The following is a 20,419-nucleotide window of genomic DNA, read 5'->3' on the forward strand; positions in this document are numbered from 1 at the left end:
AGGAAAAAGTAGAAAAAGTAAAAAGAAGCGACTTCTCAGACGTCTCTGTATGTACAAAGTTGAAAGGCACAAGTTTCCATGAAGTAGGCGCGGTCAGTGCTCGGCACACAGCAGAAGCAGGGGCTACTCCTCTAAGACTAAGCCTCTAAATACTTCAGTGGACAAGGTTTTAGCTTCACAGCTTGTAGGTGGCGTCTGGTTCCTAAGAGCCCCGCCGACGAACGAGCCGCCCCGTCCCAGGAAATCCCCGTCCTGGGCCGCGACCAGCTGGAGCCACAGCCCCGCCTGCCAAACGTCGGGCAGAGGCACCAGGGCCGGGGCGCCCCAACCAGGTCAGAGACACCGCAAGGCAAATCCCTTCTCCCTGGGCGGGGGCGGGGGTCCCTGGAGGGGCCTGGAGCTCGGGGGTGGGGTGGCCTGTCCTCCCAGCCCTCAGCAGCCGGCCTCCGTTTTGTCTTTATTCTACTCTCAGCACGAATGACTTCATTAATTAAAGATAAAATTATACAAAACATAAATACACTTCAACAGCTTCCCAAACAAATCGAATGTATTTAAGCTTCAAAAATAAAAATTAAAAAAATAAAATAAAAAGAGAGACGTGTTAGTCGCAGCCAAACCTTGCCAGGAAGAGCCTTGATGGCAGGCAGCACCTCAGAGCTGACGGGCCGGTCCCCAGAGGGGCTCCTGCAGCGGGGTCCCCTGGAGGTGTCCGTGCACGTGAGGCGGGCGGGGACCCTGGAGCGCAGGAGGCCCGAGACCCCATGCCTCCTCCCTCCTTTCTGGTCTGTGCTGTGGCTGCTCCGTCCACCGAGAGGCAAAACCGAGGCGCTGGTGTCAGCAGGGAAGAGGGCCCGATGGCGGTCCTTGGTCCCAGAGTGGCCAGCCACGGCGAAGAGAGCGCGGGAAAGGGGCTCTGTCGGCCACAGGGAGCGCGGAGATCTGGAAGCCCCGCGTGCCGGTTACGAAGCGAGGCTTCCCGGCACACTTCAGCCTGCGCCCGCCGCCCCCGGCCCGCCCTCGCTAGCGCACCCCTCCGCGAGACCGGAGGCTCCATCCGTCCTTGCTGAGATCCAGGCTGTCCCTCACCGACGCCAGTCCCCTCCCTGGGGCCACGGCGCCCTCAGGGTCTGGTCAGGGTCGTGTACACGGGCTGGTCCCAGTTGCCGGGCGGGCTGTGGGCAGGCGGCACAGACAGGCCGCTGAGCAGGGGTGAGGAGTAGGGCCGACGAGAAGGGAGGAAGTAGGGGCACTGGTAGAGGCTGGACGGGCAGCCGGGGTACGGGCTGTAGTAGCTGGGGGCCTGCAGGTCGGTGTAGTCGCCCTGCGAGCTGGTGAAGGAGCTGGCGGCCGCGGCGGGGGCGGCCGTGGTGACGCTGGCCTGGCCGCTGTAGGAGCCGTAGTCGGCGCGGCCCGGGGAGCCGTGCGACTGGTCTCCGTAGTGGCTGGGGCTCAGCTGCTCCGTCTTGATGTGCGGCCGCGGGGGGCCCGCCTCGGTGGGCGACGCGGAGGCCGACGGGGCCCCCTTGTGGGCCCACACGGGGGACGCCCCGATGCCTGCCGCCCCCGAGTGTGAGTAGGAGGCAGCCCCGTAGGAGCTGGCGGCGGGCTGGCCTGGCTCCGCGGGCAGGGCCGAGTGGCCGTTGAGGGGCAGGTACTGGTCGAACTCGTGCACGTCGAAGGTGTCCATGTTGCCGATGACCTCGCTGCTCAGCTCCGAGATGTCCACGTTGCTGAAGTCGATGTTCTGACGCCCGCTGTCCGCCAGGCGGCGGCTTTCCAGCTTCAGCTCCGGCTTGCCCCCGTGGTGCAGGTCTGTCTTGGGGGTGGTGGGTGGGGTGGGCGGCCCATGGGTCTGCCCTGGGGACAGAGCACGTTTCAGAGATGAATGCCTCTTCTGGGGGGGGCCGGCCAGGCCGGCGACGCGCACCCGGAGGAACACAAGCCCGCTGACTGCCGCAGGTAGAAATCAACGGCTTTTTGTTTCTGTTTCCCAGAAATTCCAGCACAGCCAGACCCAGACCTCACTCCTTGGCCGAGCAAATTCCGTCAAGCCCTGTTCTAGGGCAAAAGCTGGGGCTGCAGAGGCCCCGCTGTGAAGACCAAGGTGGGGGAAAGGAAAAGAAGTGCCCGGCCCCCCGCCCACGACCACGACGGGACCCACACAAAACGTGTTCTCCCGAGGCTCACAGCTTTGGCCGGCTTGACCGAGACTGCTCGGCTGGCCAGGATCCTCCTCGTCTGTCTGATGTTAAAGCTGGGCAGCCGACTGCCGCGCCAGGGGCAGGAGTGCCGGGTCAGCGCCAGCAGGAAGGCCAGTGGAAGCAGAAACGCCTTCAGGCAGAGCAGAACACACCCACACCACCCAGCGCCGGACCACAGCAAAGCTGCGAGGCCCTTAGTGCTCGGCGGGAGCTAAGCAGACCCCCGGCCACCCGTGTGCATCAGGGAACCTGGGATTATCTCAGAGCCACCTGCCCTGGGAGTGAGCCCCTCTTCCCACCCCAACTACCCATCTCAGCAGATGCCGAGACCCCCACTTCTCCTGCTGGGGCAGGCACCTGCTGTGGGGCCCCAGGAGCCCACCTGTGTGGTCGCTGTGGTGGTGTGGGTCACCCAGGCCTGCATCGGCCTTGTACACGGCGCTGCCGGGGTGGGGGCCCAGCTCGGGTCCGGAGTCAGAGTCGCCTTGGCCCGTCTTCACGCTCTTCCTGCGGCGCGGCTGGTACTTGTAATCCGGGTGGTCCTTCTTGTGTTGGACCCGCAGCCGCTCTGCCTCCTCCACGAAGGGGCGCTTCTCACTCTCGCTCAGCAAGCTGCCGCACAGAGGGCAGAAGTGGGATGGCCCGGGTCCCCGTGCTGCCCTGGGGGCAGGGACTCACCCACCCCGACACTCACAGGGAGGCCTGTGCGTGCCCCCGCACCTCAGCAGGTACCGGGCAGGCTCTCCCCTCCCTGGAGACAGGGCGCTCAGGCCAGCGAGGAGTTCCGGTGAGATCTGTTCTCACCAGGGTCACAGGAACGTGCTACAACAAGACCCAAACCTTTTCATCTCCATCATCGTCTTACTTCCCTTCGCTCAGAGCCTGTGTAAGTCCCCTCCCTTTGGGGCTTTCTAAGGCAGGCGGGGAGGAGGCAGAACCCAGCGGAGAACACACCGGGGACAAAGCGAGACTTCCTGGGAACAGGCAGGGATTCCACGGGCATCTGGGCTTCCCAGACCCCCAGGAACACTGGCAAAACCCGTGTGATCCTCACTGAGGCTCAGGACACACACAGTCCTCTCAAACCTTTCCAGAAACTCACCTCCAACCGCCTACGGGACAGGCCGCAGGGCTGCCGGAGTCCACTGTGCCCAGAGCAGACAGAGACAGGCACGCAGAGGACAGACGTCCCAACTCCCAGTGCCCACTCCCAAGGAGAGGGGCAGGAAAGGGGAGCCAGTGCCCCAAACCCACAGCCACCCATTTTAAACCCAAGTAGAATAGAACACATTTGGTGGGGATAGGCAGTTCTCAGCACCACTGCTGTCCTACTTTCTGCAAAAATGTCCAGCTTCGCCATCCCCACGTACGTGCACAGCGTGCCCGCGCTGGACCCCTCCTGTATCTCTCATCCTTCCATGCACAGGGTGCAGAGGTGGGAAAGGAGGAAAAAGCTGTGGGGACCGTCCCAGCTGAACAGACATGCACCCCTCCAACTGCCTCGACTTCCCCACATGGTGGTCAGAGTGGAGGGGAGCCCTTTCCAAAGAGGGACACTTCCAGAGGGCACTACCCTGCCTGCTCCTGGGTCCTGCTTCCAGACACAAGCCGCCTTCCCCTGGAGAGGGCCAGGCCTCCAGACTGTGGGGCCGCTCACGCGTGGGATCCCCAATCCCCGCGTGCCATCCCAGCCTCCAGCAGGCTGTTGGCGACCGAGGGAGCGCGCTAGGGGTTGCACACTTGCCCGGCAGCCCTCCGCGGCCCTGACCACCTGCGCAGCCCGGGTGCCGACTCTCCGGTCAAAGAGGGATTTCCCACTGGGACTGGCCCTGGGAACAGCCACTGGGAGCAGAGCCGAGGCCGGGCGCGGGGCCACCTCCAGGGCCCCTGCGCACCTCCCCCAGAACCGCTCGCAGCCCGCCCGCGCGGCTGCGGGGCCCGCCCCTGCACACGCGCGCACACACACCCGGGCACCGCGCACTCACCGCCACAGCTTGCCCAGCGTCTTGCTGAGCTCGGCGTTGTGCAGGTGCGGGTACTGGTCCGCCAGCTTGCGGCGCGCCGCCTGCGCCCACACCATGAAGGCGTTCATGGGCCGCTTCACGTGCGGCTTGGCCTTGAGCGCGCCGCCGCCGCCCCCGCGCACCGGCATGGGCACCAGGCTCCAGTCGTAGCCCTTGAGCACCTGCGACACGGCGTCGCGGATGCAGGCCGGGAAGCGCTCGTCCGCCGCCTCGGCCGCGTCGCCCCGGACGCCGCCCCCCGCGCCCGCCGCGCGGCCCAGGCCCTCGGAGCCGGCAGGCGACGGCGGCGCGTCCGAGTCCGAGTCCTCCACGTGCGACATGGAGCTGGCGGTGCCGGACGGGCTGCAGGGCGGCTGGGCGCGGGCCTCGCTCATGTCCAGCATCGGGGCCGCGCGCGGACGGGCGCGCACCGGGACCCGCGGGGCCGCTGCTCAGCTGCGCCGCGGCCGCTCCGGGACCCGAGGTCGCCGCGCCGTGGCCCGACCTGCGTCCCCGCCGCCGCCGCCGCCGCCGCCGCCCGACCCGGGCCTCCCGCCGCCGCCGCCGCCGCCGCCGCCGCCGCCGCAGCTCCGTCCCGACCGAGGACCCGCAACAAGTTTCTTTAAGCGGCGGCCGCGAGGCCCCGCCCCCTCCCCGGCTCCTCATTGGCCGGCGCGCGCCCCGCTGCCCCCGGGGGCGGAGCGTGGCGCCCGCCCCTCCCCCACCCGAAGAAAGTGCCGCGGTTCCCCCTGCGCCCCCGCGCGCCCCGCCCCGCGCCGCCCCGCGCCTGGGGCCCCTTTTCCAGTCGGGTCGGGGAGGGAAAGGGGTCGAGGACCGGGGACGGCGGGCGCTCCGGGGTGTCTCTGCGAGGCGCGTCGCGGCTCCTGCGGGCGCCGCCCCCGGCCGGGTCGCCAAGCCCGGAGAAGCCCGCTCCGCTTGGAGGCGGGTCCTCCAGGGCCTCCCCCACTGCCGGTCCCGAGCCCCGACGTCTCGCCCGCAACCCAGAGGCGCCGGGGTCAACTCCTGCCCGCCTGCAGCCCGGGGGAGGGTTGGCTCGGCCGTGTGGCCTCAAAGCCCGGGCTCCCCGCCCGCAGGGCCAGCGCGCCGGGCAAGACCCTCCCCGCGCCCTTGGTTTGCGCGCCGCGCACGTCCAGGTAAAGCGCGCCCGAGGGCCGCGGCCCGGAGCTGGACGACCCCAGGTCCCCCGCCCAGTCCGGGTATGAGCGGGGAAAGCGCGGGCGGGGGAGCGGCCGCAGGAGCCGGGCAGCAGAGGGAGGCGGGAGCGCTGGGCAGGGACTGAGCTGACCCAACTTGCGGAGTCCCTGGGGCCGCCCGGCGGATGGCGTGGCCGGACGCGGGGGCCTAGGGCCTTCCGGGCCTGACCCGGTGTGGGGGGGGGTGCTGAGGCTCTCCGGCTGGGCGGCCCTGGGTGGTCCCGCGAAGGTGATGGCCGCCCCGGGGCGCCTTCGGTGGGGGAGGTGGGCGCGCCAGCCTGGAGGGAAGGGGGCGGGCTGTGCCGCGGGGCTTGGGGCGCCGGGTCGGAGAGGGGACATTTCTCCGGAGGCTAGAGCCGGGCCGCGGCTCCGAGTCCCCGCCCGAGGCCGCCCCCGCGAGTTGGCCTTGGGCCTGGCAGTCCCCGGGGGCGGTTCAGATTCTTTTGCCAAACCCTCGGGGAGGCGACGAACCGGCCGCCCAGAGCTTCGCCACAGGCCCTCGGGTGGCCGAGTGGGAACACGTGCGGCTGCGAGCTGTGGCTCGCGCGCCCTGGGTGACCCTAGACAAGGGCGCCCGATTCCCCAGCCGCGCGCCCCTCCTCAGAGTCTTGGACGCCCGGGCCACTGGCCGCTGCAGCGAAGGGGCGATGCCCGGAACGGAGTGGGTGTGCTACCAGAAAACTCCAAATTTAAAGTCGGTGGGTCCGCGGAAGAGTCTCCGAGTGCTCATATACCGATCCCGGGTCCACCACCGAGCCCCGGACTGCCCAGGGCAGGCCTCCTGGCCCCACCCAGGCCTGCTCTCGCCACCAGGGTTGCCAATCCTTTAGCTCGCACTTGGGCCTTGGAGCCCTGTCCACCTGGGCTGCCCGTCTAGGGATGAAGCCTTCACCTCAGGGACTCTGGGGGATGCCCAGGGATCCCACAGCTGTGCATGGGAACATGCCAGCCCCTCTGTGGGGACACTTCAGAGTCTAAGAGGGAGGAGCCCAGATTTCCTGTCACCTGCAAGTGACCCCAAGGCACAGGATGGGCTCGGCTGCTTGCCCTACATCAGGGAACCTGATATTGTGCGTTATGGGCCAGTGCCACGGGGATGGGACGCTGTTGCTGTCTAAGGTGAACAGCGCTGATGGAGGGCCCCAGGGTGGCAGAGCTGAAGCCTCTGGGCTTGGCCTGTGCTCTTGTCTCCTGTCCTGTGGCCGGCCTCCCTTGGCTCTGTCACCTGCCGGGGAACATCCTTACCTGCTCGCCTGCAGCGGCCTCCCCTCGAGGTCCTGCCCTCCAACTGGGGTCTGCACTCTGCAGCTGGAGGACTGAGGGAGGCCCAAACGGGGATCGCCTGAGGGTGTGCATCCATCTTACTGGCCCATGGGGACCTGTTGCAAATGCAGGCAGGAGAAGGGTTGAGGTTGGCAGACCTGGACCTCCGAGAAAACAGGTCCCACCCCTCCCTGCATCCAGTGTACCACCGGGCACCGGATCTGCTGTGCGCAGAGAGAGGAAGCACAGACGGCATGGGAGGCGTCAGGTAAGGCAGCCTCTCCCTGCTCCCCACTGGCCCAGAGGGTCATGGGCAGGTGACCACCAGGCAGGGGCAGTCCCAGCCCCGGGTCGTACAGGTCCTAGGCCCCACCCTCAGCTCCACGGGGCTGCAGCGACTGCCCCCGGGGATTGGTAGGGCTGGTGGGCCATGCCTGTCATGTATGTACGGCTCATGACTCCTACAGGATGGCTAGGGAGGGCAAATCCTGCCAGGCCCGTACTGGGCTGGCTGTGTGTATGCCCTTCCCCACAAGGCAGCATTCAGGTGTAAGCTCATCGGCCCAGCGCAGGCTATGGACACATAGGGTGGCACGCAGACGTACTCCACAGCCTCCTGGCCTTCTGGAAGGCCCGTATACTTACCAGCGTGCCATCCAGCCTCCTCTTCCATTAGTGCTGACCTCAGTGCATGCCCTTAGTGGCTAGGCAGGCCTTGAGCGGGTACGCGGGTGTAATGTTCAGAGAAAGGGGTGACTGCGGTTGCTTCCTGTATTCCTCAGTAATGATGAAGCATCTGTTTTGTGCCAGGAGCTTTAGTGGGCAAACACCAAGGAGATGCGACACTCACCACGGCAGAGGGGTGTGTGTGTGTGTGTGTGTGTGTCTGGGAAGGGGTCTTTTGAGGAGGCAAAATTCAGCTGAGACCTGAAGCTTCCAACTTCTGGAAGAAGGAGGAAAGACCATCTCCTCAATGGCAAGGAGGTTGGGGGGCGGCAACATGTGCAAAGGCCCTGAGGCAGCAGAGAGCATAGGGTATCTGAGAAAGAGTGAAGCTACAGTGATTTCAAACTTGAGGGACAGCTCTTTGAACCTCCTCTCAGTCCACCTCCTGGCTGTTCCTTCCTGCCCCCACCCACCCCAACTTCACCCGGTGGCCTTTGCAGTCTCAGGGATGTGATCTGATAGGCCAGGTGTGAACCATATCCCTGCCCCTGGGGCATAGGAAGGCCAATGCAGATGAGGATTCTAGACCTACACCCTTGGCAGGGCCCCAAGGGCACCCGTGAAGAAGGGCGTACAGGCTGGCAAACACTGCTGTGCCGACAAGCCTGGGCTGGTCCAGGCCCAGAGGGTTCCAGGGAGACCTTTTCCAGGCAGAAGACCCCCAACCCTCCCACCTGTTGGCTTCTAGGGAAGCTCAGAAAGCTCGTGCCCACATGTGTGCACCCCATGTGTGCACATGTGTGCGCCTGTGTGCATACACGTCCCCGTGCAAGCACGTGTGTGTGTGCCTGGTTGTGTGCGTGTGCATGTGCCCCTGTGTCTGTGCGTGTGTGTGCATGCCCATGTGCACATGCATGTGCCCCTATGTGTGCATGTGCACGTGCCCTGTGTGTGCACGTGTGTGTTCACCTGGGTTGTGCATGCCTGTGTGCCAGTATGTGTGCATGTGTGTGCTCGCCCAAGTAAATGTGCAGGCATGCCCATGTGCGTGTGCCACTATGTGTACGTGTGTGTACTCATGTGCACATGCGTGTGTGTGCGTGTGTGTGTGGTGGGCCCTGGAGAGGCTGAGTGGGAAGGAAGGGCTGCCCGCCATGGAAGTGAGCATTGTGCTCTCACTGCTCGAAGCGCCCAGACGTCTCTGCCCACCCCCTGCCTAGCCCAAATCTTGGACACCCTGGGAGGCCGTGTCCGTAGTGTGTATGGTCTTTCAGAGAAAGGTACTGGGGGCGGGCCACAGGGGCTCTTGAGCCCCAGGGACGGCATGTCCCCTGTGTGTCTGCAGTCGTGACCTGGGCCTCTCCGTGAGCCAGCCCGAGGCGGTTGGCATCACATCCTGGGACCCCCGGCTCAGTCTCAGAGATTAATTGGTGCTTTTAATTACTGGCTGGTCTGCAGAAACCGAAAGTCCCAGACAAAGATGAGCAATCAGCCCCGAGCAGCGGCTCCATAAAGACAGCCTCGTCCTGCCCCGCTGGGTCTCCGGAGAGAGAGGAGAGGGGGCTCCTGGGGGCGCCAGGAGTCCAGTGTCCCTCAGTAACAGAACATCAGGGCTCTGGGCCAAGGTTTTTGTTCAGACACCCCGACTTAGTTTGCCAGCTGGCGTGGAAATTCTGGTTTGGGTCAAAGCCCTCCCTTGGTTGGGCTGATGTCCACTTGGGAGCTGGCTGTGTCTGTTCCTGGGCCTTCTCTGCTCTGCGTGTGGAGGACACTAGAAGGAAGATCCCGCCGGCTTCTGCTCCCTCCGCCACAGACCTTCGTGCTGCGGGCCAGCCTGTGGGGGGTGCTGAGCGGCTTGCTCCAGAGAGGGGCTCCCGCTCAAGCTCGTGTATCTTCAGGACCCCGCCCAGCCTTTAGGTAGGGGTGGCCCCAGCTCTGTCTCTGCACCTTGTCACCAGCTCTGAAGCCTCCTGGGAGGAAAGCCACCCTGCCCAGGGATGACTGCTAATGGCCCAGTGGGACCCTCTGTGTGGCCGTTCTTGGAAAAAGTTTGGGGAGAGGGCGATGCTGAACCCAGAGGGCTGAGCCCCAATGAACACGGCCTGTCCAGTGACATGTGCTACACAGATGTGTTGAGAACAGCTGTGGTCTCTGCCCAGGCCTCCGGTCACCCCCTGCTGGTAGTGACACCCCCCCACCACTGGCCCCGGCCTCCAGCTGTGCCTATCCATCTCTCCTCTCCCCGGCCTGGACCTGGGGGGCTGACTCCACCAGCGACATTCAGGTTTTGGTGTGTGTCTTTGACGGGAGGCAGACGCTCTTTCTGTAGCCAAAAAAAACCGTCCTCAGGCAGGGTCCCAGGGGTCTCCGAATACAGCCTTCCTCGGACACGAGGTGTCCAGGCCGGGTGCCAGCAATATCGAGGGGGAAACCGAGTCCGCTGAGGTGTTAGAGACCTGGGATCTGCCATCCCATAAGCCAATACGTTCCCTTCCTTGCCTGAGCACACGGGCTTTGTGTAATACCAGGCTCCAGAATCCTGGGCCCCAGACCCCACCCTCATTCTGGACCCTGGGCTTTCCGGCTACTCTGGGCGCTTGCCCCCTGGACCCCAGTCCCCAGCTCAGGAGCCCTGCCCTTCTCCAGCAGCTGGGTCCTCGTCCCCGTGCACCAAGCTCCTCTGTGCTCTGGTCACTGGGCTCCTCTGAGAGGCAACGGGGCCTGGAGAGGCTTTCCCAACCCCCTTGCCGGAGGGGAGCCAGGACGTCGGAAGATAACCCTTAGTCCAGAAAACCGGCTTCCGAGCCCAGATAGGTTCCGGGAGCTGTGCTTGTCCTTCCGAACTCAACTTTCAGATTTAACGAGGCTTCCTGTTGAAGATGCACACGTGGGAAGCCCTCGGGAGCGGAGCCCCACATCCGTTACGACCGAGAAAGACAGAAGTTAGCTTGAAATAAAACTCTCGGAGGGAAAAGTCCTCTTTCGGAGTGAGGGGCCCGGGCTGGCTCTGCCCCCACGGAAGGTTCCAGAGACGCGGCAGTGCCAAAGGCAAATTAAAACACACCCTGTCGAAAGATTTCCGCCGTCTCCCAGGGATTTATTTATCGAAACTTGCCGAAGGAGGGTCGAATTAAGACCCCCTCAGGCGGGAGCCTTGTGCAGAGGGGCAGAAAGCTCATGGTTCTTGAGAGCCCATAAGGAAGGCTCAGCGCGAGAGCGGCCGCCTGCCCCCGCCTCCCGCCCTCAGGGTGTGGAAAGGGGCAGGAGGGAGGAGTGGCAGGGGTCCCCCGAGAAGGCGCTGAAGCTCTGCAGAAGAGGGCGTCGAGGTCACGGGAACGTGACGCCTCTGTCCCCTGTGGCCCTTTGACTCTGGGTGAGTCCGGGCTTACTCTGGGCAGCAGGGGGTCCGGAATGCCTGTCTTCCAGGGGCTCACCGTGGGGCCCGTGTGAGCTGGTGGATGTGGGCTGCTGGGCGTCCAGGAGCCCCCACCTGATGTTCATTGCTGCTCTGGGCCTCCTCGTCAGTCCAAGTAGCGCCTTGGAGAGCCCGTCCGCACTGCTGGGGCCATCTCCACCCTCGCGGAGAACACCTCCTAGGAATGCCACCTGTTCTTTTCAGAAGTGAATTGTCTGCTGGAATCATGGGGCAGGAGTCCTCGGAAAGTGAGGCACAATGCTGGAGGGTGGTGGGCACAAGCTCCCCAAGCCCACGAAATAAGCAGTTTGGGCCAAGTCAGGGGTCTTGGATGCAGATGCTGTCTGGAGCCCGGTCGGGAGGGGAGTGTGGAGCTGCTACGGGCCAGGCTGTAAGGCCTCCGGAGAGAGGACCCAGCCTGCCCGGCATCCAGCCCGCGTCCAGCTGCCCCCAGACCTCAGCCGACTGCAGACGCACGGCCTGAGCCCAGCTCGGAGGGTAGCGGTGTGGCCGACACCATGATTTTTGGTTTGAAGGCCGTTAGTTACACAGTATTGTTATGGTGACTGGTAACTGACACAGGTCTGCAAGCAGAATTCAGCCCGCAGTCCTCCTGTTTGTGACCCCCGGCCTGGGCAGTTTCCAAATCTTCCTCTGGGACAGAGTCTGACTCCAGAGCACGTACTCGTGTCCCATCGGGCTCTAGAGCCACGGAATGTGACAGCACGCTGGTTTTCTGCTTTCGTCTCTGCCTTGCAGTTGTGGCTTACCGGCCTTGCCTGGCCACACAGAACCACATCTCCTTCTGGGGTGGAGGCACGGGAGGAGAGGCGAGGGTGCCAGGAGAGGAGACGGGTGAGCCAAGCAGAACAGCCGTCCGTGAGTCACAGTTCCCGCAAACCAGCAAATGGCCCAGCACCTGCTCACCCACCCCCACCGGCACCTGCCAGCCTTACCCAGGGTCTTGGCCACCGGACAGTCAGGGTGGGATCAGCCCAAACTGACCACCCCCCCAGAAGAAAGTGACAGATGTTAGCGCCCGTGGGTTCTGTCCCCCCATCAACAGATGTCAAGACATGAAAAATTGGGGTAAATGAAGGGTGGGCGATTAGGTCGGGCCCAAGCTGGGGTCTTGTGGGTGCCAGAGACAGCTGCAGACACACGGCAGGAACAATTGCCCTGAGGCAGCGGGGGCTGCCAAGCCAGGGTGCCTGGGGACAGTTGGACAAGGTGCCGACACGGGGCTCATTCCTCCGTGAAGCCCTCCCGCAGCTGCTGGGAGTACCGCCAGCCCGTGGGCCTGTGTGTGCCTCCGCTCTGGGATGGCACTGGGGGAGCTGTGGACGGCCCCCCGGGACGGGCCCAGGGGCTCTGGCTTGTCCGCGGGTCTGTGTGACACCAGCCCCAGGCTTGAGCTAATGGGTCGTCTCGGGGAAGCCTCCCTTTCTCTCCTCTCGTCTTCTAGGCTCTTTCTCACTCTCTCTGTCCAGGCGGGGCTCCGCACCAGTCCCTCCGGAACCAGGTTTTTTCCTCCAGCAGTTTTTGGCTTGAAAATGTAGGTTTAAGAGCCCTACCCCTACCCCCGGGCTCCTGGTGTGGGGGAGAGGCCTCTCCAGGGATAGACCCCCGCGTTCCCGGGGCTTGCAGGCGTTTCAGTGAAATTCACGGGGCGGAGCATGTAAGCATTTGGAAGTGTGCGCTGGGTGGCTTTCAGCGGGCTCCCCGTGCTGCGCAGCCGTCGCCTCTGTCTGGCTCTTTCATCACTCCCCGCCCCCAGCCCTAGACAAGCACCAGTCTGCTTTCTGTCTCTGCGGACTGCTTATCCTGGACGTGTCGGGCGTGTCACATATAGGGAACCGTACCACACGTGGCCTGTGCGTCTGCTGCTCCCGCTGGGCTTGAGGTGCAGCAGGTGTCAATATTTCTCTCCGCTCTCCGGCTCAGTAATTGACCAGCTCACTTCTGATCAAATCGGGGTGGAAACAGACCAGCCCTGAGCCGCTGGCCAGCCTCTCCTCAGGGCAAGCCCTGCTCTGTCAGGTCCGCTCCTTTGTGCGTTCTAGAACCTCAGACTCGCCGGACCTCTGCAGTCAGCTCCCAGGAAGGCAGGTCCCGGAGGAAACAGAAGGACATGAGCTCCCCACCATCCTCTCCGATGGCCTCGCCCACCCTGGGTAAACCCGGAGAGGGAGCCTGGAGCCCAGCGAGCTGGATGCTGGACAAGGGCCCTTTTCTGCTCTACACAATGCCCCATTGTGCCCTTCTCTGGGGGAGAACAATGCAACTTGGGCCAGGGGAAGCTGAGGACAAAGGGCCCTTTGTGAGGACTGTCCCCACCTGAAAAGCAGCACCCTGGGTCACACCTGATGGCAGAGCTATCCTTCCTTGCCTTCTGTCCCTTGAACACCTCCTGCATCCGGGGGAAGGCAGGGAGGCTTGAGTGGGCTTGGGCTGAGGGGGACCGAATTCTCCCTGCTCTCCCCCAGACAGCTGTGCTAGCCCATCCCAAACACAGCACCCAGACCCTGCAGGGGAGGTGCAGATCGTAGCTTTGCAGGAAAGACCTGGAAGCTTTGCCTGGGACTAACTGTCCCCCAGATCCCCAAGGCTGGGAGCCCTTGGGTACATGCTTTCCTGCTGGGAGCTCACAAGAATGCAGAAAATGTTTGTGCCCACCCCTCCTCCCCGACTGCCGATCTTTTACATGCCCCACTTTGCAGTTGGGCTCTGAAGGGAGAACTTTTCACTGCAAAAAAGGGGGAAAGGCACTGCTTAAAAACTCACACTATAAGATGCACGTGTGTTATCACTCTAGCAGTGCAGGTGGGGGACAGCCGAGGGCTGAAGAAAGGTTCCAGAAGTTGCTGGTCTGTCCTAGATTTGGGGGAGCCTATGTCCAAAGCCAGTCCCTGCCCTCGCAGAACTCACACGGCAGGTAGTAAAGATATAATCAAACAAGACTGATCATTTGGCCATACAAGTATACATTATTTATTTATTTATTTTTAAAGATTTTATTTATTTATTGGTTAGAGAGAGAGAGCGCGCACAGGCAGACAGAGTGGCAGGCAGAAGCAGAGGGAGAAGCAGGCTCCCCACCGAGCAGAGAGCCGGATGTGGGACTTGATCCCAGGACGCTGGAATCATGACCTGAGCCGAAGGCAGTCGCTTAACCAACTGAGCCACCCAGGTGTCCCACAAGTATACATAATTTATACATCAAAACACTCAGAACAAGATGTCAAAACAAAACACCCAGGACAAACATTTGCAATGTACACACAAGAATAGGATCTTTAATATGTAAAGAGTTGTGAAGAATAAGGAAAACCCACACTTGCGTCAGTGATGTGCTTCCAAGCATCTCGCAGTGTGCCCACTAACCACTAAGGGTCTAATGCCCACGCCGTCCCCCACACCCTGTGTTCTTCTAAGGAGCGCCTGTGAGCACGTGGCACACCTCTCCTGAGCGGTGCCCGGGCCGCTCTGTGCTCAGAACGTGGAGTTGCTGGTGTTCTCACCAGGGTTCTGCTTGGGACATTGGTCAGCAAGTTCTTTCCTCTGAATCCTCAGGGTGCCACTTTCCAGGGGGCCGGCGGTGCCTGAGAGCCTGTAGGGGTGCTGCCTAGTGGGGCTTTGCTGACCTGAGCTGAAGGATCTGGCTGGATTTCAGGACCCAGCCGCTGACTGTGCTCTCCCTGCTAGCTGGGTAACTGTCACCCCAACATCCTCCCAGGACAGCGGAGATGAGGGCATGGGAAGGGGCACCTGTAGACTCCTGGCCACACACGCTGAGCTGTCAGTGGCCGCCTCCAACCCTTCCTCTCCTGGAACGCGACTCCATACACCGCAGGGGCACGCAGAGGGAGTGCAGCACCCACGGGGGTCCTCTGCTGCCCACGCGGACGCTGACCAGGCCCACCCTGGTCCTGTCCAGACACAAGCTGTCCAACAACCGTAGAGAGAGGGTCCAGGAGGGCAGCCACGTGGGTGAGAAAGTGCACCGGGGGCTTCTGCAACACTGGCTGATGGAAGCGCCAACGAGGGAATGGGTCCGCGGCTTTACAGATGGAGTGCACGCCGGTCCTCCAGGTACGCCCCGTCTTGCCCTCACTGCTGCAGCACGCCGTGCGGCCTGTGGGGGGCGCGCGCGCCCCCGGAGCTGGAGCGCGCTCCCCGCCCATGGGCGTGGCCAGCCCGGGAGGGAGCGGCCTCCCTTTCTGGGCGGGGCGTCCCGGCGCTCGGCGCCTCACGCGCATGCGCACTGGCGGCCGCGCGATGGCGGCCCCCGCGGAATCCCTGAGGAGGAGGAAGGCCGGGAATGCGGGCGCCGAACTTGCGTCTCCGCCGGGACGGGGGCCGGGGCGCGACCCCACGGGCTCTAATGCCCGTCTCCGAGCGGGCACTTTCTGGCTGACCAGGATCGTGCTCCTGAGGGCCCTCGCTTTCGTTTACTGTGAGTCCGCGGGGCCCGGGGCTCCCGTCACTGTGGCCCCTTCGCACGCGCCCTCGTCCCCCAGACCGTCCCCGACGCCGGGACAGCCCCTCGCCCAAGACAGCGCTCTCCCCGCACTCTTCCCCCCCCGGGACGGCCCCGCAGCGCCCCCGACGCCCCTCCCCCGGCACGTGCCCCTCTCCTCCCCTCAGGGCGCCCCTCCCCCCCGGGCGTCCCTTCCCCCCAGGGCGCTCCCCCGACGCCCCTCCCCCGGCACGTGCCCCACCCCTCCAGGGCCCCCTTCCCCGGACTCTTCCCCGCTAGGGGCGCTCCCCCGACGCCCCCCCAGACGTGCCCCTCCTCTCCGGGGCGCCCCTCACCCCGCGACGCTCTCCCAGGGACGCCCCTTCTCCTGGGGGCGTCTCTCCCCACAGGAGGCTTATCCCCCCACCCCACACCCCTCTCCCCGGCACGTCCCCCGACCCCCTCCCCCGCAGACGTGCCCCACCCCTCCAGGGCCCCCCTTCCCCTGGGACGACCCTCCCCACAGGACGCTCTCCCTCGACGCGCATCCCCCCGACTCCCCTCTCCCACATCGCCTCCCCCACCACGTTCCCCCGTGCTCCTCCCCCCACTCGTGTCCCTCCCCTCCACGACGCCCCTCCTCCGGGACACACACACCCCCCTCCCCCGAAGCTCCCGTCTGGATCGCTTTCCCCCGAAAAAAACGCTCCCTGGCCCCAGGGCGACCCCCAAGCGCTACTCCCTCCCCCATGCTCCCCCCACCCAGCTCCCTGGGTGCTCCTCTCCCTGGAGGCTCTTCCGCCAACCCCCCCCCCCACAGGCTCCCCTTCAGCCTTCGGACAGGTGCACCGCAGAGCCCCCGCTCCCTGCGCGGTCGTGCCCCCCAGGTCTGGTGAAGGTTGGAGGTGAAGGTGCTCAAAGGCGGCTGCACCTGCCCCGACTTGAGCACTTCCGGGGGCCAGATGCCGCATTCCGCCCGGGCGTGGGTGGGGGCCTCAGAGCCCCTGTCGCTAGAGCCTTGTCGGTTAGCCCCCCGTGCCCCCGACTCAGCAGCGGCACCTGGGCCGCGGGCAGCCCCTTGCACAGCCCGGGAGCCTGTGGAGGCCGGCCTGGCCCCAAGCCTCACCGCTGTTCGGAGGCTTCTGAGCAGCCTTCTCCGTCCTGTGGTAGGTGAAGCTTGAGCCTCAGCCCTCCTTTGACCGGCCAGGAGTCCCTGGGCCCTCCGTGGTGCAGAGCCCACAGCAGCCCTGGCCCCAGAGGGTGAGGCCTGCGGGCACTGAACCCACCTCCAGGCCCCAGCCCCTGCATCCACAAGGGCACAAGAGCCCTGAGCCCTCCAGCCGTGGAGCTCAAACTCAGGTTCTCCAGCCGGCCTGGGGAGCAGACTGAGATGGCCGCGGCGAGCCGGTGGTCTCTGCTGGGGGGATCCAGAGGGTGCTGGTCCCTGGCATTGTCGGTCTCCACCGTGCGGGGGGCACCGAACATCTCAGCTCCGTTTCTCAGCTCTTTCCTCCTCCGAGGAAGCAGCACTGTCCTTCCAGAATCACGGAACCGTGGGCTGCACCCTAGGAGGACGCCGGGCTTTTGCGTCTCCTGGTGCACAGGGGAGACCCGGCTTTCTGGAGCGATTCCGCGGAGCATGGGGTCCCCCGGTGGGCTTTCCGCAATGCCTCCCTCTCTTTTGTTACCGTAAACATAGTTCTCGCCAGCGCTGCCTCATGCTCCACAGTGTGGAATAGTCGTCGGGAGTGTTTGAGCTGTCACTTAGCAAGAGACGGGGCGAGACAGAGGTCCCCGAGGAGGCTTCAGAGACTGTTACCAGGGGAGCCTGGAGCTGGCCCGCGGCACCGCCTGCTAACGCCAGCCCAGGCTTCCTGGGGAGCGGGGCTGCCTTTGATCTCTGCGGGCTTCTCTGTCCCAGTCCCAAAGAGATTGTTCTGAGCTGCTGGGTCGAGTGGACAATTTGAGCCCTGTGCTGAGCACAGAACCACTTGCTTTGAGACATGCATTTTTTTCCTGTCTTTTCTCTACATTTGGGGTAGAATCAGTGTTTTTCAGCTGTATGAAGGAACTTGTTTCCCATCTTCCAGGGATGAGGTTCTCTGACAGATGAGCCTGGGCAAGTGGCCATGCATCTTGCATTGGTCCCTTTCTGGAAAGTTCCGGATCTTTCTGGTAGCCTGCACTACCTCAGTTTCTGAAGTCCCAGTGTTTTCCATGATGCCATAGGGGCCGTCCGCACATTTCACTTGATGTTGAATGTTATAGTTGTCCCTGTGGACTCCTGACCCCACCCCAAGGCTGCATAATGAACCCCTGCCCTGCGCTTCGTTCTCTGCGCGTTTAAGAGAGTTTAAGAGAGTTCTTACAGTCCCGTCTCGAGCATCCCTGCTCCTCCACCCGCGAGCCTGCGGCCGGGATGGGCTCTTCCTCACACTTCTGTCCTCCATCTCCTAGCGGCATCTCCTGCTTCAGAAAATTTCCTTGACTTCTTGCATAGTCTTTGTCAGTACTCTTCGACCCCACAGGGTACTTTCCCACCTGTGTCCCCCTTTCCTCCCCACCCCCCACTCCTGGCCGCTTGCTGTGGACACTCGGGACCCGGACACTCGGGACCCAGACCGCCTGCCCGAGAGCCCCTGCCCCCCTCTGGGTTGTGGTCGTGGGTCTTCAGATCTCACATCGCCGTCTCTTTGTCTTTCATTCTTTTACTCTCTCTTTTTCTGGGATTTATCCCCAAACAACTTTTTTTTTTTAAGATTTTATTTATTTATTTGACAGACAGAGATCACAAGTAGGCAGAGAGGCAGGCAGAGAGAGAGAGGGGGAATCAGGCTTCCTGCTGAGCACGGAGCCCAATGTGGGGCTCGATCCCAGGACCCTGGGATCATGACCTGAGCCGAAGGCAGAGGCTTTAACCCACGGAGCCACCCAGGCGCCCCCCCCCCCAAACAACTTTTTAAGAAAGAACTCGAAGGTGAACTTCCTCTGGTTTTCTTGCACCCGTGGGACTCAGCGATCTGCGTGGGTCTTCCGTTCTCAGTCAGAGCAGGTTTCTCAGAGCTTCTGGGGTTGATGATGAGAAGTCTTCACGCTCTTCCCAGACACCTAAGTAGAAGCGCTTTCCCTTTCCTTTCCTTTTTTTGAAGATTTTATTTATTTACTTGAGAGAGAGGCAGCATGAGTTGGGGGAGAGGCAGAAGGAGAAGCAGACTCCCTGCTGAGCAGGGAGCCCAGTGCCGTTTCCTCCCAGGATCATGACCTGAGCGGAAGGTAGATGCTTAACTAACCGAGCCACCCAGACGCCCCAACACTTTCATTTTTCTGCTGACACACTCTTGGCACCAAATGTGGGGTTTTTTTCCTCACAAGCAGTTCTGACGCTATCTGTCCGGCATGAGTGCAGCTGAGGGCCGGGTCCCACGAGACCGCCCCCACGTCCAGGCTGTCACCAGCTGTAAGTCAGGGCTCCAGACCCCCTTGTCCAGCCATAATTTGCTACAACGGCTCGCGGAACTCAGGGAAACACCTTACTCCCGGTTACTGGTTCGTTGTCAAGGACAGGACTCGGGAACAGCCGAAGGAAGACACCCACAGGGCGGGCGGGCGTGTGGAAGGAGCACGGGGCTTCCAGGCCCTGCCCCCTGCCCGGGGGCCACCCGTCCCCTGCCGGCGCCCCCATGTGCCCGGAGGCTCCCGCACCCCTTCATTTCGGGTTCTTAGGGGGGCTTGGGGCTGATGGGCTCGGCGGTCGTGGGTGATGGGCTTGGTCTCCAGCCTTGTAATCACACGTCTAGGCCCTGGGCCACCAGCCCCCAAGCTGCACGAGTCCCCTGGGTGGTGTGAAGCCCGGTGAGGCGGACCGGGGCTGGTCAGGGGCCCCCGCAGCTGCTCCTCTTGGCCCCGCTGCTCAGCGAACTCCCAGGAGCAGGGACGAGGAGCGCAGAAACGGTTCTGGTTCTTTGCTTCTTCGTAGGTGGCGACACCACAGTGACCTGTGTTTACGTCTGGAGGCTTTCTGCTGCTGTGCCGTCTTATTCTGGGTCCTTGTTATTTAATGGCATGTCGACGTGAGGGTCCCTTCCTCATTCTTTCTCGGGACTCCTGCCTGAGCTTCTCTGGACAGCTTCTCTGACCGTGCCCCGTCTGCTGCCACTAGGTCCCTGTGTGTCCGAACACCACAGTGGGTCCCACATGTGCCCCATTAGCAGACTTCTCCCCATCAAGCCTCCCAGGTTGGTGGGAGCCGGTCTGAGAAGCCACTTCCCAGAGCTAAATGAGGGTCTGTCGGAGAAGATGGCCCCTCCCAGGCCCTGTGGACCCTGCTGCGGTGACGGCCCGGTCTGCTGAGTGTCCACGAGTGGTGATGTGGGGGCCTCCAGAGGGGACTCTGAGCACTGGGGGCAGAGACATTAGGGTTCGAAGCCGATGGCCAGTAAGGAGTTCTTGAGATGTCTTTGGTGTAAAAAAGTCATTTAATTAAAGCACGGGCACAGGCGGCCTGTGGGCAGAAGGAGCCGCGCCGAGGTCATGGGGAGTGGCCCGTTACGTACCTTCAAGTCTGGGGAGGGTTAGGGACAGTGTGAGTCTCCCAGGAATTCTGGAAACAAGGTTTTCGGGATCCCGAGGGTGCTAGCTATTATCATTAAAAGGCCATTCTTGCCGTTTAGTAAAAACTCAGTCATGAGACCCCTCAGATGTAAATCGGTGGGCCACATGCTCGGGGGGTGATTGCTAACACGCATCTTGGCGGGTAGAGAAAAGGGAGTTTCCGAAGGAGTTTTTTTATGTTCAAGTAGACATACAGGGTCGGGCTAGGACTGCCTTTTGTCCTTAGCAAACTGTCCACATCGGGACAGTTGAGTCCCTAAAGGAGGGTCACTGCCTGTTCCAAGGACCCGTCAGCGGGCTTAGGTCGTCACGGAAATGTGAGCGTTTCTCTGCTGCATTTGTTTCCCACGCCGCAGAGGACGGGGCTGCGTAAGCAGATTGCGTATCCGGCTTCCCTCTGTTACCTCGGAGTCCCTGGAATCGCATTTCTTTGAAAATCTTGTCTCTGAAAGGTCTCGGGGCTAGCTGTGGCCGGACGCTGATTCTTGGTTTTGCTTTACGGGAGTGTTTGTGCGGCGGCTCTGGCGGCTCTCCTCGTTCCAGTTCCGTGGGCTCCGACCCGACCAGCGGCTGCTCTTCGAGGG

The 20,419-nt window shown here is 63.0% G+C and overlaps 2 protein-coding genes across 3 annotated transcripts in view; one reads left to right on the top strand and one right to left on the bottom strand.

The window, feature by feature from the left end:
- Positions 1 to 1,123: 1,123 nt before the first annotated feature.
- SOX8 (SRY-box transcription factor 8) lies at positions 1,124 to 4,611 on the bottom strand (the record flags this gene model as incomplete). Its single annotated transcript, XM_080830661.1, has 3 exons — positions 1,124 to 1,860; positions 2,587 to 2,816; positions 4,190 to 4,611. 3 exons carry the CDS (start codon positions 4,609 to 4,611, stop codon positions 1,124 to 1,126), a joined length of 1,389 nt encoding a protein of 462 aa, XP_080686787.1.
- Positions 4,612 to 14,980: 10,369 nt separating this feature from the next.
- The window catches only part of LMF1 (lipase maturation factor 1), an 84,442-nt gene continuing 79,003 nt past the window's right edge, over positions 14,981 to 20,419 (top strand). Inside the window, exon 1 of one of the 2 annotated variants that reach the window (XM_080831084.1) lies at positions 14,981 to 15,221. The gene's annotated coding sequence lies outside the window, so the exon portion shown is untranslated. The remainder of the gene's footprint in view (positions 15,222 to 20,419) is intronic. The other variant, XM_080831085.1, reaches the window with a different exon arrangement.

The sequence above is a fragment of the Martes martes genome (assembly GCF_963455335.1).
Source record: "Martes martes genome assembly, chromosome: 18".
Classification (NCBI taxonomy): Eukaryota; Metazoa; Chordata; class Mammalia; order Carnivora; family Mustelidae; genus Martes; species Martes martes.